This window comes from Phaseolus vulgaris, chromosome 4 (assembly GCF_051622355.1).
Source record: "Phaseolus vulgaris cultivar YP4 chromosome 4, ASM5162235v1, whole genome shotgun sequence".
Lineage (NCBI taxonomy): Eukaryota > Viridiplantae > Streptophyta > Magnoliopsida > Fabales > Fabaceae > Phaseolus > Phaseolus vulgaris.
Genome location: NC_143501.1, coordinates 10,206,708 through 10,219,221, shown reverse-complemented (window position 1 = coordinate 10,219,221; position 12,514 = coordinate 10,206,708). Strand labels below are relative to the sequence as shown.

The 12,514-nt window shown below is 30.3% G+C and overlaps 1 protein-coding gene across 1 annotated transcript; it reads right to left on the bottom strand.

Annotated features, from left to right (window-relative positions):
• Nucleotides 1–7,564: 7,564 nt before the first annotated feature.
• Nucleotides 7,565–12,229, bottom strand: LOC137837182 (acyltransferase GLAUCE). Its single transcript, XM_068646073.2, has 2 exons — nt 11,604–12,229; nt 7,565–8,595 (listed from the first exon to the last, which is right to left on the bottom strand). Exons 1-2 carry the CDS (start codon nt 12,063–12,065, stop codon nt 7,708–7,710), a joined length of 1,350 nt encoding a protein of 449 aa, XP_068502174.1. The 5' UTR covers nt 12,066–12,229; the 3' UTR covers nt 7,565–7,707.
• Nucleotides 12,230–12,514: the final 285 nt, after the last annotated feature.

The window sequence follows — 12,514 nt, the reverse complement described above, 5'->3', positions numbered from 1 at the left end:
ACGACTCTTCACCACTCATCTTGGAGTCTCCTCCCCTCCAAGTGGCGTGACCACACCTTCATCAACCTAAGCTTCTCTTTTCTTTCATCTTTTTTCTTATTTCCTTGCTTTGCGCCATTTTCATTACTTTATGTTCTTGTGTTCATCTTTTTCTATTCGGTTTCCATCTTCTTTCTTTCTCTTATATTCTCTTTAATTCTGCACCTCTTCATCATCAACACCATATAATTGTGTTTTCTCTTTTTCCTCTAGAAGTGAACCTTCACACTTACTTAACTCACACCATAATATTGTACTCTACAATCTTCTTCTTCTTGACTTCCATAGTGAATGTAATGTATTGTATCTCTTATAGGCTCTTATCTCCTCTCGCGACTTTGTATCACTTGTGTATCCTCTAACCTTTGCATCATTTCCATTAGTTGCTACATTTCCTTTTCCTTGTGGGCCAAGCTCCTTTTGGTATCCTAAATCTCCCCCAAAAGACATTCCTTTTGAGGAGATTGTGGTTTGAAAGATTCCCTTGCAGATAAATGATGCATATTTGAGCACAACAAAAACTAAACAATTAGTTGTTAACAAAAAATAATGCACTCACTCGGGTGTATCACTAGGCTATTTAGTAAAGGATGGAAAAAAGGGTAGAATCACTCAAAAAAGGTTTTCAAAAACACCAAAGGGTTTACACTTGGTAGCAACACTTCAAGTGAAAGAGGTCAAAGCTCTTATCATTGGCTCATGCAAAGAATCCCTAACAAAACTTTAAGAGAATTTAATGACAAGAAAGAAAAGTTTAAAAAAAGAAAGTTATACCAAAATGGAAGTATGATGACAAAACTTAAACAAGACAAATAAGAAAAACACTTATGAAGACTCAAAGAAACTTACTTAAACTTTTAACTATGAAGTTTTAATTTTCTTAAAAAGTGTAAAAGTAAGAAGGATAAAGTTCCACAAATGTGAAAACAATATGCCACATAAACAAAATCCTCTAAGTACTTTAATATTGAAAAGTGTATTTATATTCAAATTGTTTTTGTATTTATTTTTATTGATTTAAAATGTCCAGATTCTTGACATGCATATTTTTATTTCACTTTCAAGCTTTTACAAATAGAATGGGAATTCAGATAATCACTTGAATTCTTTGTTTGGAACTAAATCAACCACCACTTAAACAAATTCTAATTGTTTTTAGCTTTTCACAATTAAAGTTAAAAAATAAGTTGAATGAATTTAAAGACTCCCAGAACCCTAAGTACATAAGACTCAAACAAGATAGGTAAGGAAAAAAAATGATACAAATAATTCAAGAGCATAATCTAAATTGCTTAATGAATAAAAAGGCGAAATTGTAAATGGCAAGAATTTAAAGATTGAATTGAAAGGTGTTGAATTATAAAGCGGAATTTAAATTGTTGGAAGATAAAGACATAATTGAAATTTGTTGGAATTTTAAAGGTGAAACTCAACTCAGAAAAGATAAGCACAATTTAAAACCATGATCTGATTCCACATGATTTGAGTTGAATTTAAGATTGCACATTTTATGGGTTGCACTTTGTTTATGAGTTCTTTTTTTGTTTTAAGCAGAATATGGTGAGAAATCCAAAGAAATTCCCATTGGACATGAACTTAACCAAGTGGTTAAGTAAGTGTGAAGGTTCACTTCTAGAAGGCAAACAAAAAACACAATTATATGGTGTTGATGATGAAGAAGTGCAGAATTAAAGAGAATATAAGGGAAAGAAAGAAAATGGAAACCAAATAGAAAAAGATGAAAGGAAAGAAAAGCTTAGGTTGATGAAGGTGTGGTCACACCACTTGGAGGGGGAGGAGACTCTAATATGAGTGGTGAAGAGCCGACATTTGAGGTGTTGTGCACTCAAGATAAGACTCAAAGATAATAGGAGACTCAGCTCACTAAACAATCTGACAGAGTTTCTTTTCTATTCAAATTTCAATGTGTAAATTACATGAGGCTGGACACCCTTTATGTAGGAGAGAGTGACTTGGGGAGCAAGAGTGAGAGGGGTAGGGGTGTCATTTGTGAGAAACCTTCTAGAAGGTAGGTCAAAAAGCTTTAAACCTAGGTTTACTTGTCATGAAAGGTGGGCTTGGCACAAGCCCAATTTAGGCTAAGTACCCCTCAATTTATGCTAATTAAACCATTCTCTAGCTTATTCTTCTATTTGGACCCCCAAAGTGAGCCCAATTTATTTACATAAACTTGCCATTTAAAAAGACCAGAAGAAAGAACATCTGATGCTCTAGTCTATGTTCAGTTCTTCTTCTACTGAGGTTCTTCTGAAATTTGGTGGGGCCTTGTCTTGGATGTTGAGATGACTAACTTAATTGTGAAGTGGTTGTTATGTTCTTGGTTATCTCCTTATCTAGTTGGGTTGTATTAGGTTAAGTCAACCTTTTATCAATGCTCTAAGATTTCTCTTATAAGAGAATGAGAGAAAAGGATAATAGAGACTAAGAGAGGAATTTTGAAACCAATCTGACATAAATTTGTTACTCAATCAAAGTTTGAATATTACATGGTAAGCCCTCTTATTTATAGTGCTTTAGTCTCCTAAACATGTCTTTTAAGATCCTAAAATCCTCTCCACTCACATAGTGTCATGTGGCACTAAGAACTTGTCCCTTAGGCTTCTAAAATCCTCTCCATTCACAATGATATGTGGAAATTCAAGCTTCAAGATATTCATTAGATTAGTGGCACCAAGGACTTGGAGAGTCAAGGAAAAAGGTGTTGATAAGTGTCATATTTCAGTAAAATTTAATATTAAAAAGCAAACACTTACATATATTTATTGATAAAATAACTATAATTTAACCCCTAATTTATGAATTTAAACCTTTTTATAATTTTATGACTATAATATGAATAAGAATGATTTATTCCCAAATTTTTAGGATTCTAGAGGAAAATGCAGATGAAAGGGCTAAAGGAGAAAAGACAAGATGAAAAGGAAAAGTTTGGTCACTCAAAACTCACCTAAGCCAGATCAATCCAAAGGAACTCACCCAAGCGAGCCCAATCTCGCCCAGGCGAGATAACTCCAAAAAAGTTGGGTTTTTCTCGTCCAACTCGCCCAAGCAAGTTGTAGCTCGCCTAAGTAAGAAGTCACTTAGCCCAAGGTCAACTAGGTTAAATATGAGGTGTGAGGCATCCCTAGACATCATTGGAAGAATAGAAAGTGATAGAAAACCCTAGAGGAGGCAGCCGTCAAGGAAAAACCTCTTGGATCTTCTTTTCTTGCTTTCCATGCTTGTAATGGCCAACATGAATTACAAATTCTACCCTTTGGGATTAGGAGTAATATGTTCAAACTCTTATGTATTGAGGTGATATTTAAACATAATATTGTCTTCTTGATTAATGATTGGTATTGTCATTTTATTCTTAACGCTTGTTTTATCATGATTTTGATGCTTAGATTTGATTGACCTAAATGATAATGCTTAACATATTTGAATGTTAGGAATAGATTTGAAATGTTAATTCCTATCAACATCTAATCGTAACGATAAAGAACTTTTTATAAATATGAGAGGAATCAATATAAATAAATTTTATATGGGCATCAATATGAATCAAAGATAAAATATTATTATGCTTTTCAAAATACAAAAGAGTGAGGAGTACGAACTCCAATCCCAATTTTCCCAATTGAATCAAACAAATCTTTATTTTGCTTTATTTACATTCTTGCAATCTCATACACAACAAACATCCAACAAACTTTTACTTATTGTTTTTTATTTAGTTAATATTATACTTGAGAATTCAATTGTTCCTTATGGGTTCGACATCTGTCCTTAGAGACTAATTTATTACTTCTAACACGATACACTTGTCATAAAATAGTCATCAGATGCCTAATGAGAAGAGAACAAGTGGCACCAAGAACTTAGAGAGCTAAGGAGAAGGTGCCTACTTGGAGTTTCTTATGTGGTGCCTCATGTGGCACCTTCTTGGAATCTTTTCAAGTTTTTCAAATGGATGCCCGTTGTAGCTTTTGTTACAAGGCCCAAGGCCCAAAATCCTATTCCACTTGGTATAGAATACAAAGCCCAAAATAGATCCAATGCCCAATACATAACCCATAATACATTTTTTTACAAGACTAAAAGAAGAAGAATTCCACAGAAAAATGTCTTTTGCTTCATCTGCTTCATTCCTCTTAGTTTGGATATATTGATGGTTTGGATGGATCTCCATCAATTAGCTAAGAGTGGCGTGAAAAAATAATAGTTGCCAAGAGTAGCTTGAGAAAAGAATACTCGAGGGGTTAACTAGGAGTAACTACGAGTCCGAAGAATATCGACGTGTACTACTTCACAACATTAGTCTGCTTAGTTGAGCTTGACCGGTTTGGTCAAGAATTGGATGTAGTACGTTGCAACAAATGATCCAGAATAAATTAATGTGTGTAGTTTCTCTCTCCCTTATCTTCTTTTATATTGCACATTATTATCACCTGCATTAACCCAAAAAGGAGAGCTAATGCATGAGAGCTTACTAAAATGTTTTACTAAACATTTTTAAAGTAAGTATTTGATCTACACCTATATTGATTTGTCAAAAGTTAAAACAATGATCTAATCACTTGGTAAAGTAAACATGAATATATGTTAGTCAAGTTATTTAGTTGAATTGTGAAATTTGCGTCTGACGTGATCTTTCTAAGCTATAAGAGGTAAGCACAAAATGAGTTTTTAAATATGTCAATATAGTCTTATTCATTAAAAAATTTCTTGGAGAAAAATAATTTTAAGCTTCATCAGATGAACATGTTGAAATGTGTTTGTAAAATTATTTCTCCTTAAGTCCTGCTTTGTTAACGTACCTTATTGGTCAAATATTCATAGGATGTTACATATTGGACGAAAGAGTTACAGTTTGATATTTAGTTAGAGTAAATAAAAAAATATCCAAATAAATGATTCAATAAAAATTCAATAAGAGTTTGACATGACACATCAGATGAAAGACTTTTAGTCTGGTTTTTTTTAAGAATCAAATTAAGTGATTAATTTGCAAAAACAGTTTTTTAAATCACAATTCAATCTCTGTTCTTGTGATTTTTCTATTTTTCACCATTGATATTAGAGTTAGTCTCTAAAGGACTAAACATCTAGAGAAAAAAGATTCAACATATATGTTAAGTCATGTACGGGGTATCCAATTCAATCGGGACAAAACCGACGATTGGTTATGGAAAGGTGACGAATCGGAACAGTACACAATCAAATCTGCATACATGATAATCTCACACAACCAAACACGACATGAAAAAGAAGCATATATTAAACTATGAGATTCTATAGCCCTACTGACCATTATTTTCTGCTGGAGAGTGTTTCAAGACAAAATTGCAACAATTTAGAACTTATTACATAGAAACATTTCACCGTAGAGGATTAATTGTGTCATGTGTAATAGAGGGATTGAATATACAACTCATTTATTTTTTAAATGTAATGAAGTTGTGAATATTTGGAATATGATTGTTAATTGGTTGGGATTTATAGCAATACATCATGATATACAACTAAGTTACACTTTTGCAGTTTTGATTTTGTGGGGGTTAATAAAGTTAGAAACAATATTTTAAAGAATATATGGATTGCCACGGTTTGGAATATTTGGTACATGAGAAACAATATCATCTTCAACAATTTTATACAAATAGACAACAAATTTTCATGATGGTACAGGTAAAAACTTGGGCATGGATAACAACCAAGTTCTCAAAGGCTCTTTTTTTCTTATTTAGACTGGTGTTTAAACCCTCACATGCATTCAATTGTTAAGTTAATTGCATTAGGTTGTCAAACCTAGAGTCAGTTTTGTGAAATTTTCTGGACTGCAAACTTACCTTACATGGAGCATCCAATGAACCCAAAATCGGGCATCATATGGTTTATTGTCTTGAGTGGTCATATCTACATCATAAGCGATTTAGGTTGCATACCTGAAGTTATGTCATCTGTAGTTACATTGTTGATGGCACAATTATGGTTTTTTGAAAGGGTCTTCTCTTGGTATAGCAATTTTGAATTATTATATGAGGTTATGGTTGAAGAACTTTAAATTAATTTTGTAGGGTTAGACGAGGCCTTTTGATCTGGTATATTATCCAGTGTCTTGAATTTAAATAGCATATATGCTTTTTTGTTCTCTTGTATATGGGTTGAAATATCCTTAATATTTTTTATTAGTTATATATAAATAATTATTGATAAAAAAATCCAAAACAACACATTATAGAAGGAAGACTATAGAAGGAAGACGATCATTTACTAAAAACAAAAAATATTAAAACACATTAAATCAAGTCACACAAAGAATAAAGAACAACATCTAAATAAAACATAAGATCATTCTTCAGTCATGGGTGCAAGGAAATAAAAAGTACGTCTAAACCTTAGGACATATCTAGACAAGAAAGTAAGCCTCTTTGCTATATGATTATATATAGTTTTACACCTATTGTCTCGACAAAAATAAAATATTTAAACTAAATATAGATATATAATTTGAAAATAGGTCATGTCTTTTATAGAAGTTTCTATGAACTTGAAGAGTTTTAAAGTTTTCTTTTGTTACCCAATTGAAGATGCTTCTATCAGACACATCTTATTTGATAGAAGCACGAATACCAAATCACTAATTATAGATATTCTTTCACATATATTTCTTTAGTGTAGTTTTGTTTTGATATTTAGGAATAAAGTTTATTCACGTTTTATTTTATCATTATTCAAATAAATTGAATTATGTTTACAACTATTGAATTATGTTAGCAGCGAGAGTTCATTGAGTTGCTTGAACTTTCATAATAAGACATTATGAAAGAACAATAGTCTATTTTAATGTAAGACCCGGTCTACTTTAAAGTGATTCAACATTTTTCACATAGTTGTTGGCCTAACTTAGTGTCTTTTCACTAAGGTGGTCCACTTCCATTTAGGACAGTGATAGACACCTATAATACCTATTATCACTGTTAAAAAATAATTGAATAAAAAATAATTAATTATTATATTGATTAAATTTGATATTATTCTATAAATTATAAAATTATTTATATTTAAATTAGTTTTTAAATTTATAAAGAATTCTAAAATTGGTAGTTAATTAACTAATTGATATATAATTAGTTACTAAAATTTTAGTTATCAATTTTAGAAATTTTAGAATGTAAAGTAATTGGTAATTAAAACTTCAATAATTAATTATAAATACTAATTTAGAAACTAGTTTATAAATTTTATTAATAATAGAAATTTTTAGATACCAATAATTTTTTAGTCTTTAAAATAATATCTAATTAGTTAATATAGTCACTAATTATTTCATATCTATAAAATTAATTTTTATTTAATTTTTTTTAGTTATTAAACCTAAAAATCCTACTTGAGAGAAGTACACATTGAACATAGAAAACCTACTTTTAGTTTGGTAAACACCTAATTAATGTACCTTCATGTTTTAAAGTTGCTCCATAAAATTTAAAATTTTAATTTTGTTTTTATAAAAATTGTATTTTGAAACAACAACAAAAAAAAAAAAACATACTTTATTACATAATTAACAACTAGTAAAAAGCTAGAGATATGACATTGTTAAGGGTATCCATGAACATTTGTTTCCCTTGAAAGATCCTTCCATGAAGAATCTCCACAATCTCAAACACCCAAAAACTTGTTGAAGAGTCCATAGAATTTGTCCATTTCCTTAGGAGGAAGGGCCACAATGACACTCACCCCATCACCTCCTCCATCAACAGGAGGAAACAACAGAATAATATCCTTCCTATGGTACACCAGAGGGCAACAATACTTTGGCTTCCCCCATGGATACTCCACCTCCTCAAACCCTAATCTCCACCATGATGACACCAAAACCTCCCCATTTGGAAACCCTTTGTTTATCTCTCCCCAATCAATAATGGACCTTGCATACTCATTGCTCATCCTTGTTGCACCCTCAACCACCCTTTCCACCAACCTCATGAAGGGCCATTCCTCCAGCTCCCTACACGTGGCGGTGGCATACGCCGTTAAAACGGCGTTGCCGGTGTAAGATTTCGGCAGAGGAGGCTCTAACCTCGAACGTATATCCACAGCATACAGAATAGTCGATACCTTGTTAGGGTTACTGTCACCATCGCATGACAGTGCCTTGCATCTCCATATGTGGGCGGTGATAGCGTTAAAGCCTGTGATGCGTGTGGTTGTGTCACCACCAACTGAATCTCTGGCCTCTTCCTTCAGCTTTGCGATGTCGTTTGAGGTTAGTTTGAAGACCTTGAAGCGAAGCTCTTCGGTTGAGGCTTCGAAGATGTTGGAGTTGGGGAGGTCGTTGAGCTTCAGCATCTCGGGGTGGGGGAAGGTGACACGCGGTGGGGATCGTGCGGCCAGGAGGTGCCTGTCGTTGCACGGCGTCACGGCCAGGGGCTTGTTAGCGGCTAGGGCAGCAATGTTTTCGAGGAAGGACTTGAAGCTCAGGCCATCGAAGGTGGTGTGGCTTGTGGAAATGCCAATTGCGAAGCCACCACACTTGAAGGATGTTACCTGTGTGAGAAACAACATAAGCTGGTTACAACATTTTTTTATAAATTTTTCTACCACCATCACCATGTTTACTCAAGAAAGAAACAAATAAAAAGTTATTTTTTCTATAACTTTATTTTAGATTTTTAATTTTTTTAATGGTTAATATGTTTTTCTTCTGGTGCATGTTAAATTGATTTTTGTGTACACTTTAAATCTTTTAGTACTTGTAATAAAAAATCTATTAGAATGAATTTTTATAAGTGTTTTTTTCCTAATAAACGAATTTTTAACTAATAATATTATAACATTCACTTCAACGATGAATTAATATAAAATATTTTAATATCTTAATTTATATTGAAAATCTATTTCTCACGTATAAAATGAGTGACAATGACACAAAATGGAAAGTTTAAACTAAGAATAAAAATCAATTACAATGACTGACAATTAAAAAAACTTTTTTTTTAATTTAGGTTAGATATCACTATCTATGAAGTAAGATATCTCAATCAAGTTGTCAATAAAAACTTCATCAATCAATTATGTGTTATCATATAAAATAAAATATATTTAAATAGAAAAACAAAGTTCAAGTAAATATAAAAAAACAAAATTTATTATTTTTTAAAAAAAAGTGTTTACAGAAAAATATGTATAAAAAACCCATAGTGTCTATATTTTTCTCAATGGAATTTTTTTCTAGATTATATTCCTCAAAACAATATTTTTAAGTAAAATAATTTTAAAGTGAGCCCTTTTAAAAAATGAAAACAAAAATTGCTTATTTTAGATAAAACTTGGTGGGTCTTATATAATTTATATTGTTAATAGGCTACCAAGTGTATTCACTTATGTGGAGAATGAGTGGGTGTTTAATTAATCACCTTTATAATAAATCAACTTTATAATAAATCAATAATATGAAAATAAATTAACAATTAATTCGTCTAAAATTAGTTTATTTTTGTATATTTCGAGAAAAAAGAGATAGCATATAATCTAGGTATAAATATAATGCATAATACTTTTATTCACTTTAAAAGAAATTGGATTATGATAATAAAAAATTAAATTAACATGCCTATAAAATTCTAAGGAGAAATGTCATAATATAAAGCAACTAATTATGAAATAAATCATCATAAATAACCGATTTGAATGGTGGTAACGTTGCAATCAAGGGATATGTGATGTCAATATCGTGGACAGTTAAATTTAATGACACAACTGTAGGTTTGTTTTTTCCTTTTTATGAACCTCATCCACACGCAATTATGTATACAAATAGATAATTATATGAATGATTTAATAATAGTTTTATATACTGAAAAAAAAAAATCTAAGATAGAGTCAAATAATTTAAACTTAATTTATTTTATAACACTTTAAATTAACTTATTTTTAGTGATTCGTAAAATTATAATTTTGCATTTTGTTTTGAATCCAAATATAAGAAAAGATATGTTTAGTGAATTTAAATAAAAATAAATTTCAATTTTTTAAACCCTGTTACTATTCTAAAAATATATTTATCTTTAAACCATCATGTTCAATAAATATAATTAGAGATAATTTAAGAAAATTGTTTTTGTTTTGGAAAAAAAAATAGTGAATGATAAAAGCAATGTGAGAATAGTTAATTTTAACAGAGAGCAAAAATTTTTTATTTTTTAAATGAAAGATAAATAGGAAGTTATATAAGATAAAATGATGTAAATATGATGCTGACAAGAAAATTTTAAAATAGAAACTAATTTTTAGTGACAAAAAATAATTAGTTATTATAGTTATTAAATTAAAAATATTTTAGAAATTAACAAAATTTTGGTTTCTAAATTAGTTTATATTATTGTTAAATAGTTTCTAATTAGTAATCAAGGTTTTTCTACTAAATTTAGAAACTAAATAATTGGTAGTTAAAATTTAGTGGCTAATTAAATATCAATTTAAAAATTATTTAATAATAATAAAAGTTAATTTAAAAACTATTTTTTTTAGTTTTTAAAATAGTTTTTTTTTTAAAAAAAAAAGTGGATGTTGTATGTTGAATAAAGAGTTGTGGGATATAGATATTCATTTAATTGAAGAAGCCACTCCATAATGTGACAGCGAACTGTAAAGTAGGCTTTAATTTGCCACTACTATTGTTATAAATAAATCAGATGGAGACACTTAATAACACTGTTTATGCTTTTGCAAAAAGTATAAATCTTTTCTTTTAATAATTATTTAACTAGGATACTTACTTTGCCCTAAACTTTAAATTATTTTATGCAAATTAGTTCTGCTCCTTTCTTTTTTTAAAAAGTTTATTCCAATATCTTATCTTCTACATTTGACTTAATAATAATATTGCCCTTTTAAAATTTTAATTATTTCTATTTTAAGACATATTATTTTAAACTTTATATTCATCAATTCAAAACACTGTGAAATAAAAAACATTATAATTCGAAACAGATGAGACATGAACACTGACACATATTGAAATGAAATATAATGTTACTCTTATGAAAATTTTAATTTTAATAAAAATAATACATTGTCCTTTTCCTTTTAGAAAACTTATATAAATAATTCCAGAATTTTTTTAACCAACCAAAAACATAGAATTTTGTAATAGGAATCATAATTCATATAATATATAATTATCAAGAATCGTGATTTTAAAAGTTTCTCTTCTATCAGACGTCCCCTTTATATAAAACATGTTTTCATATGTATATGTATAGAAAAGATAAAAAAAAATAAAAATGATGAATAAAATTTTAAAATATCATCATTTTGCAATTTTTAATCATATTGAGTGAGTAATAAAATCATGATAAAACAACATAATGACATAGTATATTGGTAACATGTCACTTCAAATAACAATCTGAGAATGGAGATTTTGTCTGTTGTATTCAGAAATCTTTTATTTTATTCTTAAAATATTTGGTATTTAATTTTTTTACTGATAAAAAAAGTAAAAAATTGACAATGATGATTAAGGATGTAACAGATATATGATCTTTGTGTACCTGAACAACACAGAGTGGATCATCATCCTCTCGAAGGAAACTCTTGTTCTTGTGCACCAACTGTGCAAAGGCTGTGTTTGGATAATCCAAATCCCCTATCTGATCCAGTTTGTACTCACTGGAAGCCACCACAAAGCCTGCACCCTCTGAACTGCAATCGATCTCTAACCTTTTGCTCTCATGGCAGACCTTCAATCTTCCACCCAAGAACTCATAAACCACAAGGGCATCTTCTAGGGCATTCTTCAGCCTCTCTGAGACAAGATGGGGTGGAAAATCTCTGTGGGCACCAAAGAAGTGAACTGTTTCCACATCAAAGGTGAGGACCTTGTCTATGTTGGACACGAACATGGACTTTCTCTGAATCTCTTTTGATGGGAAAATCATGGAGCAGTTCTCGATGGTGACCTTAAGGTCTTCAAGTAGAGGGGTAGGAGCATCGTGGTCACAAGCACTTCCCATTTTTGTGTGTGTGGCCTAAACTTTTAGGGTATGTGTTTGTGTTTGTTCATAAAGTGATGAGTCTCTTAATATATAGCGATTCCATGCACGTTACCAATTAGGTAACCAAGTAGAGGCTGAGATTGTGACATGAAAACAAGTAAAGAATAAAACAAATAATAAAAAAAAGAAAGCAAATGATTAAATGTGGTACAATGTGAACTATAAGATTAACAAATCATTACATTTATAGTATGCACGTGTCAACAAATCAACTCCTATACAAACAAGCTGAATTGGAGAAAGAAGAAACATATATCTACACTACAATTTTTTAATTTAAGGAAATTGAGGCAATTTTTGTCCTTCTTAAGAAACTGAGATTTTTTTTATAATATTTGGAGATTAAAAAAGTTGTAATCAATATCACATGATTTTATTGTAAAAGAAATAAATGTATGTGCATATTA

Bases quoted from the DNA above. Each gene is read 5' to 3' on its own strand.
- LOC137837182 (XM_068646073.2), bottom strand. From the start codon at position 12,065: ATGGGAAGTGCTTGTGACCACGATGCTCCTACCCCTCTACTTGAAGAC. The intron at 8,596-11,603 runs GTACACAAAGAT...TTTCTCACACAG, and splicing joins ATCCACTCTGTGTTGTTCAG to GTAACATCCTTCAAGTGTGG.